General features: G+C 57.1%; 3 protein-coding genes across 3 annotated transcripts; 2 read left to right on the top strand and 1 right to left on the bottom strand.

Moving 5' to 3' along the window:
• Nucleotides 1-147: 147 nt before the first annotated feature.
• Nucleotides 148-2,368, top strand: CCM_04611 (universal stress protein; the record flags this gene model as incomplete). The annotated part of the gene is made up of 2 exons (XM_006669759.1): nt 148-2,132; nt 2,197-2,368. The coding sequence occupies 2 exons, from the start codon at nt 148-150 to the stop codon at nt 2,366-2,368; spliced, it is 2,157 nt and encodes a 718-aa protein (XP_006669822.1).
• Nucleotides 2,369-3,175: 807 nt separating this feature from the next.
• On the top strand, nt 3,176-6,246 carry CCM_04610 (uncharacterized protein; the record flags this gene model as incomplete). The annotated part of the gene is made up of 5 exons (XM_006669758.1): nt 3,176-3,238; nt 3,834-3,938; nt 4,010-4,152; nt 4,383-4,813; nt 5,000-6,246. The coding sequence occupies 5 exons, from the start codon at nt 3,176-3,178 to the stop codon at nt 6,244-6,246; spliced, it is 1,989 nt and encodes a 662-aa protein (XP_006669821.1).
• A 956-nt stretch (nt 6,247-7,202) lies between these two features.
• CCM_04609 (polyadenylate-binding protein) lies at nt 7,203-9,413 on the bottom strand (the record flags this gene model as incomplete). Its single annotated transcript, XM_006669757.1, has 1 exon — nt 7,203-9,413. One exon carries the CDS (start codon nt 9,411-9,413, stop codon nt 7,203-7,205), a length of 2,211 nt encoding a protein of 736 aa, XP_006669820.1.
• Nucleotides 9,414-10,286: the final 873 nt, after the last annotated feature.

Here is a 10,286-nt window from a genome sequence, read left to right as displayed (position 1 = left end):
TGGTACAGCCCGGTGACCAGGCACAGCCATCCCGCCCAACACAGCCGACAGTCTTGCCCACCACGGCCATACTTCACTTCTATTCCATCCGATTTATATTCTGCCACGGTCCACTATACAGCTACAACTCTACCCAACCCGCCCATCATGTCGCGAACAAACATGCCCATGAGCATTGATGCCATGCTCGACATGGAGCGCGAGGAGGTTCTCGCTCTGCTCGAGAGTAAGAACTCGGGCAGTGCTGGAGACTCGATGCGATCGAGTTCCCCGTACGCCAATCCCCCTCGCTCTCCTGTCCGGAGTATGCTAGATGTCGGCGACGACGATGCCCCCTCCGCACATGGACGTACGAGCCCGGCGCCGCAACCTCCCGTACGAAGCATGCTCGACGTTGACTGCCCGCTCCCCCCTGCCCCGCCCATTCGCAGCATGCTCGACGTCGGAGGCCCTGCTGCCCTGCGACCCAGCTCCCAGACGCGAGCGCCTTATAACAGGAGCATGCCTAGTTCGCCAACCATGGCCACATCGTCGATTTACAAGGGCTCCTCGCAGCCTTCTGGCTCTAGACTGCATCCGCGAAGCTCTTCTGATGCCGCATTCAAGCCTGCAGAATTTGGGCCGAGAAAGTCGTTGGGAAGTAATGACCGCGTTTCAGAGTATCAGTTTTCCGGCATGCTGCCCAGCAGCGCCTCGGGTAACCTCCCAGGCAAGCGCCCATCACAGGGCAAACGCACCTCTGGTGGCAGCTCGCTGGTTGAAGCTCTGCGAGGTTACGATTTCAGCGGCCTCCAACTTCCGAGTCGTGCTAGAAACTCATCGGCAAGTCGTCCTGGATATCACCAGTCCAAGTCCCCTCACAGCCGCTGGACCGACCGATCCAAGTCACCTGCGCCACCCCGCGACCCCAATCAAGTTATGTTGGGTGACGGACGGATTGTGGACATGAACAACGCATATAGAAGACTCTCAGACGCCAATCTAGCCTTTTCCTCTGGCAGCCTCTCCCAGCTCCCAATGCGGAAACGATCCGACGATGCAGGAGCCGGGCGCCTGGTCAAGGACTATCTCGGCCCCGATGGTGAACACCTCGAATCCAGTGACGACGATGAGCAGGTGTCATCAGATGACGAGGATCGTGGCCGTAAGAAGGCTCCACGCTCCCTGAATCCTGATGCAAAGGGCGAAACCGACGACGAAGAGTCTCGCTCTGGCTCCGGTGGAAGCAAACGCGCCCCTCTGAGTTTACTCGCTGCGGCCGACGAGGACCGCTCCAACATTGCATCGAAGCAAAGTTACCAATATAGATCTCTGTTGGAGCCGGAAATCAAGGTTACCAACACGTCTGGGGAGACAGTCAAGGCTAGCAAGGCGGGCGTGCACCCTCACACCAGCTACGATCACAACCCGAACTCGGCAACGCAGTCCGTGATAGATTCGGACGAGGAGGCGGACGTGGACGACATTAAGCGAGCACAGAAGCTGTCATTCACCATGACTAATGTTCTACACAACGCCGAGGCGCATAGATCCATTCGCATCATCTACCGTGGTGAGTACCACAAGATTGCACAGACTGCTGAGGATGAACACCGCCGAATGCGCAAGTACCTAGTGGCGACGGATTTGAGCGACGAGTCGACGCACGCGCTGGAGTGGGCGATTGGAACGGTGATTCGCGACGGCGACACGCTGATTGCGATTTACTGCGTGGACGAGGAGACGGGGGTGACGGGCGAGGGGTCTCAAGTGCCCGATGACGCGGCGGCGATGAAGGAGCAGGCAGCGGCCATCAACACGGTGGCCAACACACGAATGACGCCGGCGCCACTCAGCCCGGTGACGGAGTTTAGGAAGCTGCACCGGCGCGACGACTCATCGGGTACGACTGGCAGCTCGCCAGCGCCGGTGGCGCGCGGGGATCGGACCAAGACGGAGGAGGAGCGGGAGCGGGCGATTCAGGGCATGACGGAGAAGATTTTGCGGTTGCTCCGCAAGACGAAGTTGCAGGTGCGGGTGATTGTCGAGGTGTTGCACTGCAAGAACCCGCGGCACCTGATTACCGAGGTGATTGACCTGGTGAATCCGACGCTTGTGGTGATAGGCAGCCGCGGCAGAAGTGCACTCAAAGGGTGAGTCTTTTTTTGTTTTGTTTTACGTTTTCCCTCGCATTTGTTCCGCTAACATGGATGGCAGTGTCATCTTGGGTTCGTTTTCCAACTATTTGGTGACCAAGAGCTCGGTACCCGTCATGGTTGCTAGAAAACGACTACGCAAACAGAGCAAGTATAAGCAAAAAGCGATTCGGCAGGTCAACAACCTGAGCAACCCGGCAGCACGAAGCCTCGCAAGCGCCAAGATTGACTAGTACAAATCTTATGTGAAGCGTCGCGACTGAAAGGTGTGGTGATTTGGAAGACGTGTTACCTTTTTGGAGTTTTTTTTCCTTTGGTTCTTTTTGGTGTGGATGGTCTTGTCTTGTCTTGGCGTTGTATTTTATCCTATTCTTGGTGTTGCATCTTGCGTCAGCGTGTGAGAAGTGAACAGCTGGTAGACTGCTTGGAGGATACGTCTTTTGGCAAGTAATTCGAGTATGGCAATGCGCCGGGTCCACAAGGTTGGAAACGCTGGGATGGAGGCTTTGTTATTTTTTGATATCTTCTTGGGCATCCTTTTTTTGTTTTTATCTTGTTGCCTAGCGATTGAAGAAGTTATTGAGATTCCTTTCCATGCGCTTCAATTGTAGATGAGTGGGAATAAAGTATGCAAGTGATTCGTTATCGTGGGGTTACCGGCATAGCGGAAGGAGGAAGAATAAAACAGCGTGACGGTGAAAAACTATGGTGAGGGTGTGTATGTACGAGTTGGCCGCTCGATCTGCGGCCCGGTGGTGTCATGTCAAGGTCAGTCGTCGTCGTCGGGTCAAAGAGGTCGTGGCCAGCGAGGCCAGGGTGACACTCGGTGCGACTTGGCCAAGTCTATTTACCTCGTTCCAAAACGGGAGCTTTTCCTTGCGTAAACGGCGAGGCTCTGAGGAATGCGCAATCTATGAATAGAATATTGATTTGAATTTTTCTTCTTGCCAAGTTTTTTTCTCTTCGCACAAGTGCGAAGCGCTTTGTGTTGGCTGGCATGGGTGGCCGGCTGGTCGAGGCATCAACCCCCATCTGAGACGATGGCGCGCCACCATGGCGCTTTTGATTGGCTGGGAGAGCGCTCAAGCGGGGCAACGGCTTTAGTGGGTACCCGTCGAGCGGGCAAAAGTGGAGAATGGGCCATGGCTTGATTCCCAACCTCGTCCATTTTCACCACTGACCAGTCATTCAAGTTGGACTGGGCGGTCCTGGGGTACGTCGTGGTGAATTCTTTCTTTTTTTTTCTTTTTTTTTTTTACTTCTCTTGCCCTATCGTTAACGCTATCAAGAGCACTCGCTACTCAGCCCTTGTCGGAAACAGCGCCCCTCCCCCCCCCCAGCCTTGAACGGTGATTTTAACCTGGGTGTGAACCGTTGTGATATCGGCCTGCTGCCCAAAGCTTGACTTGTTCTATTTTCCCTTTCAACGGATAACAGTTATCCGTACTGTTTATATCCGCACAGACAGCGCCGAAATCGTTATCCGTCTCGGCCGGGGGGTTCCGAGTCCTCGTCGCACCCACTCACAACGCCGAACCATCCAAACAGCACACCCCTCCTTCTCCTCGCCTCATACGGAGAGAGAGCCAGCCGCCCATCACAGACCACGACACACGCCCCCCCTCCTCATCCCTCTATTTGCCGCCCTCTCCTCTCCCTCTTCCTCTCTCTCTCCCCCCCTCACGAAAGATTATGCAGTCACTCTTCTCCGTCACAAACAACGTCTCCCTCATCACCGTCAACGTCAGCCCCGGCACTTTTCTCGCAGTCATCGCCTTGCTGCTCTGCTTCCTCAGCCTCTACGTCCCCGTTGTCCCGCATATACGCCTCCCCCGTGTGTCACTCCCGCGCATCCTCCTGCCGTCGCACGGCAGCGAATCATCAGCATCATCGGCACTGATACGCAGTGCGCCGCCCTCGTCCTCGGTTGCCGTTGCGACCACGACTGGTCGTCGACAGCCCAAGCCGCTCCAAAAGGCCCTGCCTGCGCTGCCGGCACCACCACCGCCGCCGCTTGGTGCGCTGCGTGAGCAGCTGACGCACTCGCGCCCACTTGCGATCCTCTCTTCCTACTGGAGTGGCGGCCGTCATCGCGAAACAGCCCCTCCTCCTCCAACACCGCCCAAACATGGCCCCGACACGTTCCCCGCCGCCGCCGCCGCTGCACAGCACAGTAGCTGGCGCAGCAGCCGCCGCCGACCAACATCACCTGGACGCGTCTCTGCAAGACTTCGAACCACCCGCCAGTCCCATGACGGAAGCCACCACATCGACCCGCCAGTCCTCGGTTCTGCCCAGCACCGAACCCGCGACGGACGAGGACGACGAGGACCGACTGCCGCCAGCGTCGCCGTCGAACCTCGGCGCGGACTCGGAGGCGGACTCCGCCGCTGGTGGCTACTCACCACCGGCGTGGCGGAGGCTCGACAACGGCGACCGCAGCAGCGGCTTCTGGAGGCTCCCGCCTGACGGTGTCGTCACCGCCGCTCAACGACGGCTGCTGCTGCATCCTCGCGGGTTTTCACCAGTTTCTGACAACAACAACGACAACAACGACGACGACAACGACAACGACAACGACGACAACGACAACGACGACAGCGACACCGAGAGCATCTCCGATATCAGTAGCATCCTGCAGCGCGCAATACGGACGAGGCTGCCCGCCGGGAGCCAGAGTCCGGAGAAGATGCGCTCACCAAGCCCGCAAGCCCGAGGCGACGACGACACCACCAACAAGTTGGAGCCACCCGCGCCCGCCCTCGTCACCGTCGCACCACCACGCGAAGCGCCCTCTGAAAACTGCAAGTCTTGGGACTCATCTTCTCTACACCCCGCCCCCGGCTGCTAACTGATCTTGCCAGATATCCGCTTCGCCGTCCGCGCCGAAGTCCAGCAGCGCACCGAGCCCATCGAAGCCGCTCTCCTCTTTGTGCGCACGCGCTACCAAGCCGCCACCTCGTCCTGGCGTGTCATCTTCACCAACGCGACCATTGCCCTGCTCAGCGCGCTCTTCATCAAGTTCCTGCTGCAGCCCGTCGCCTCGCGGCCGGCCGGCGACCTGGTCAAGGTCGCCGGTGTCGCGCGCTCCTTTGAGCCCCTCATCTACTACTCGGAGCACGCCGTCGCGCAGGTGCACGATTTGCAAGCGACGAGCGTCGCCGTCTGGGACCTGGGCGAGAGCGTGCGCACGAGCGACATGCGCGACGCGGCGAGCATCATCCACGACCTAGACGCTCTCAGCGACACGATGCGCACGCTGTCGGTGGAAATGACCAAGTTCTTCGCCAGAGTGGATGGGGATGTGGATGGCATCTTGAATGTCATGGACTGGGCGCGCATGCACCTTGATCGTCTCCGCGCCGCGCCGCCGGCGTCGACCTTGGCCGCGGCGTACGACAACATGCACAACCTGCTCTCGCACGTGCGCGTGCTCGAAGACGACCAGGGCAGGCCCACATCCCTCGGCACCATCGCCACCTCCATCTTTGGCCTATCCAATCCCCAGCGCGAGCAGCGCCTCATCCAGCTGCTCTTCACCGAGTTCCTGACGGTCCTCGAGGAAAGCATCGGCTCCGAGCTGCAGCACAGCGTCACCCTCTTTGCCCTGTTCGAGGCCGTCGACCGGCACTTTCTCAACCTCGCGCGCGCCGTCGGCCGCGAGGCCTCGGCCCAGGAGGCCCTGCGCGCAGACGCCCTCGCCGGCCTGTGGGTGCGGCTGCTGGGCGCGCACGCCTCGACGCTGCGCAAGTTTGGACGCAACCGCGAATTGCTCCGCGACATCCGCGACAAGACGGTCCGCAACAAGCGCGTCCTCGTCGAGCACCACGGCCGCCTGCTCACCCTCCAGGCCTCGCTCGAGCGCCTGCGCGGCCGCCTCGTGTCCCCCCTCGTCCGCGGCGCCAACGCCTCCACCACCCTCCTCTCCCTCGAGGACCAAGTCACCGGCATCGCCTCCGTCAGCGAGTACCTCGCCGGCTTGCGCAGACACCAAAAGGGCAAGGTCATGGCGAATCTCTTTTCGACCCAGCCGGGCCAGAGGATCCCCCTCGTCGGCGCCGAGCAACCGCCCCGCGTCGGCGGCTTCGATGCCAGTGGCAACACGGTGTAAAAAAAAAAGGAAAGAAATTCGTCCACTTGGGTGTTGAAGAGAAGAAGAAGAAAAAACGTCAAACACAGTGGCCTGGCTTTTTTGAAACTTCACACACGTCGTCTTCTTTCTTGTTTATTATTCGATGTGCACTTTTGTCGCCCCCTGTGTACGAGGGAGGATTGGAATGGGTCGCTTGGATACGGTCATTTGCGGGATTTGGAAAAATAACATGTTGACAATGCTGTTTGTTGAGCTTGACGGATTGGCCATCTCTTTGGGAGGGAGTTTTCGGTGCAACCGGTGGCCAGGAGGCTTGAAATTGGTATACTATACTCTTAGAATTGTTTGTCCCTGTATTTTGTTAGCGAGTAGGTAGCATTCAATTTTACATTACTAGTTACGAAACATGCCGTGTCAAATGAAAGTGCAGTGTTTCAATAATGCAAGTATTCAGGTCGCCAGGCGAGTAAAGCAAATGACCAGCATCATAGTATTTTTAACATTTTTATTAAAGTCGTATCATAATAAGTCTCCATCTTTGCCTGGCAAAATTCTTGCGGACTACTCGAGGGGTATCTGTGTCCGCAGCAATTCTTTCAAACAATCTCGGGCTCCCCTAACCCTTGTGAGGGCGTCACAGCAGCCTCTCAACTTTTTCCTCCCGATTCTCGCCATCCGGTTTTTGGACCCAAACCGTCTTGCAACCGCAACTTTTGTTTTGTGCGCCGTGCCTGACAAGAAATAGCAAGTCCAACTATACAAATATAACCCTGTAGACAGTCTTTATGAGATAGCAGATATTCTGTACCGCCAATACTCATACAAATATGCCAATACAAGGTTACATAATGAAGAAAGCCCGTAAGTAAAAAGCCCATAAGTAAACTGACGTAACAAAGAAAATCAATTAAATTCAGGGCGAGCTGCTCGCGCGTGAGCCTCGCACTCCCTAAATTTGGACGAAACATTCGAGCTTAGGCCTTGGTCTCCTCCTCCTTCTTCTCATCACCGTCCTGGGTCTTGACATACTCGTCGTAGACGGCAAGGGCTTCGTCGACCTTGGACTTGAGAGCGGCGTCATCCTCGATCAAGTTAATGAGTTCGGAATTGTCCATCTCAAGAAGCATACCGGTGATCTTGCCAGCAAGCTCGCCGTTAATGGCCTGGATCTTGGGGAAGATCATCTCGCCAAGCATCTGCTTCTGCTGAGCAGGCGGAGCGCCGGAAATCTGAGTCTGCAGAGCGGAACCGTTATCGCTGGCGCGGACAGGCTGGATGTTGGCACTATTGACATTGTTGGTGTTGTTGCCAGCGCGGTTGCCACCACGGCCCATGGCCTGGCGGTTGTTAGGAGGGAAGCCAGGAACAGCATTAGGAGGCATGCCAGCGTTTCCACGGCCGCCTTGGGGACCACCACGACCACCACCGAGGGCCGCCTGCTGCATAGCAGCCATGAACTGCGGAGTCCCGGGCTGACCAAACTGAGGAGGGAATTGGTTGGGCATGTTGTACATGTTGGGGGGGATCTGCTGGGGACCACCGCGGCCACCCTGCTGGGGGTAGCCGGGGAACTGGCCAGGACGGACACCGGTCATGCCCATACCGGGCTGGGGGAAGGGGATACCACGACCGCCCTGGGGAACGAAGCCGGGTTGCTGACCAGCGTAGAAGACAGGGGGCTGCATGAACGGCTGAGACATACCAGCGGCGGCGGCAGCCTGCTGCATGCGCATCTGGTTGCGAGCCTGGATACTAGCCTCAAGCTGGCTCTTGCGGACATCCTTGCGCTGGGCAAGGGCGACGTAGAGGGGCTTTCCGTTGATCATGCGCTGGTTCATCTCAGCGACGGCCTTGGTGGCATCGTCGGGGTTGCTGAAGCAGACGAAACCGAAGCCCTTGCTCTTACCGAGCTTCTTGGATCCCTTCCTTTCCTTCTTCTCCTTGTCGCTGTTCTCCTCCTCAGCGGCCTCGGCGGCCTCGGCTTCGGCGTCGGCCTTCTTGTTCTCCTTGTCCTTATCCTCAGCCTCGGCCTCCTTGCCTTCTTCGTCCTCGTCGTCAGAGGGGCTGTCTCTCATGACCTTCGCAGATGTGATGGGGCCAAACTCAGTGAACATGGTACGAAGCTTCTCGTCATCAACGTCGTCATCGAGGTTCTTGATGTACAGGTTTACACCTTGGTACTTGCTGGCCTTTTCGATGCGGGCAGCCTCATAGGACTTGCGGAGCTCCTCCTCGCGCTCGTGCTTCTTCTGGGCGCGGCCGACATAGAGTTCCTGGCCGTGGAAGTCCTTGTTGTTGAGTTCTTCAACAGCCGCGGAGGCGGCCTCGTGGGTAGTAAAGTTGACAAAACCGAAACCGCGGCTCTTGCCATCCGGGTCGCGGGCAATGGAGGAAGAGGTAACGTCACCGTGGGCCTCAAAGAGCACACGGAACTGGTCGTCGGTGACGTCGGGGGCGATGTTCTTGATGTAAACGTTGGTGAAGTTGGCCTTCATCTCCTCAAACTTGGACTGGCGGTCCTTCTTGGGAATGTGGTGGCCGACGTAGACCTTCTTCTCGTTGAGAAGCATGCCGTTGACATGCTTGATGGCCTGCTGAGCAGCCTCGTCAGTCTCGTAATGAACGAAGCCGTATCCCTTGGAGCTTCCGGTCTCATCCTGGGCGACCTTGCAGGAGAGGATGTTACCAAAGGCGGCAAAGGTGTCGTGGAGGGCCTTGTTGTCAATGGCAACGTCGAGGTTCTTGATGAAGACGTTGCCCTGACCAGTCTTGCGGAGGGCGGGATCACGCTGAGACCACATAATGCGGCAGGGACGGCCCTTGATCAGAGTGTAGTTGAGCTCTTCGAGAGCCTTCTCGCCATCAGGAGTCGAGTTGTAGTTGACGTAGGCGTAGCCGAGGGAGCGGCGGGTGACGGCATCACGGCAAACACGGATGGAAGCAACGGCGCCAATCTGAGAGAAGAGCTCGAACAGCATAGCCTCGGTGACAGAGGGGTCGAGCTCGCCAACGTAGAGGGAGGCTGAGTTCTGGGGGTGGGGAGCGGCCGAGTTGGGGGTAGGGCCAGCATCGTCACCGGTGGCAGCGGAGACGGAGGTGTCGACGGAGGGCTTGCCATCGATGGAGGTGTTGTTGAGGTCGGCGGTAAGCTGATCAACAGCAGCAGAGTTGTTTACGGCGGCCATATTGTCGTGTTGAGTGAACAAGTCGACGAAACTTGGCGAGGTTAGCAAACAAGGCGGCGTGGGAGAGCAAGGGCGCAAGAACGGAGCACGGCTTACGCGTTGGTGGAATAGTGAAGGGTTAAACCGGCAACGAATCAGACTGGCTGTAACGAGGCTGGTATAAGAACAAACACAAAAGTCTTTGAGGGAGAGGCTCAAAGAAAGATGGCGTTTGGAGTTGGAGAGTCGACCTGGTTATCTCACGAGACGAGAGGCGGGGGACCTGGGGGGTTTTCTGGAGGGTTTTCAATTTTTTTTGTAAGTTTTCTTGATTGAGTACAAGAGGAGGGACAGAGAATTAGTGCTAGGACTATTCCTCTGAACTAACTCGTCTCGAGAAGTTTGGGGGGGTTTATGATAGGATTTTGGGTGGTGTGTGGGAGAGAGAAAAGAGAAAAAGCGAAATTTGGCCAGGTGATATTTTTTCCTGGCTTGACCGACTCTGGTGGAGTGCCCTTGCCTCCCACAAGCCACGCCAAAAAAAAAGGTTTGCGCGCCAGTAAAGTTGAAAGAAGTGGGTGGCGCGCCAGGCACGGGAGAGGACAGTGCGTATTCTACAGTGTTTATGAATCTTACACAGTATGATCTCCGGGGCTCCGTGTCGTGGAGACTTGGATGGCCAACAAACGGTACTCGGCAATTGGCTGGGGCTTGGACAGTGGGCGAGTACCTTGCGGGTAGACCATGGTACTGTATACTTGGTTGTTGGTGCCGATGGGAGGAATTCAGGACAAGGACACAAGGACACAAGGACTCTATTCCAAACAAAGTGATATGTTCTGTATCGCTCCTGAACTGCCTCTTCTGTTGCTCCCTCCACTTGTCTTGTCGCTG

Source organism: Cordyceps militaris (genome assembly GCF_000225605.1).
Source record: "Cordyceps militaris CM01 unplaced genomic scaffold CCM_S00003, whole genome shotgun sequence".
NCBI classification, from domain to species: Eukaryota; Fungi; Ascomycota; class Sordariomycetes; order Hypocreales; family Cordycipitaceae; genus Cordyceps; species Cordyceps militaris.
This window is presented reverse-complemented; position numbering and strand designations above follow the sequence as displayed.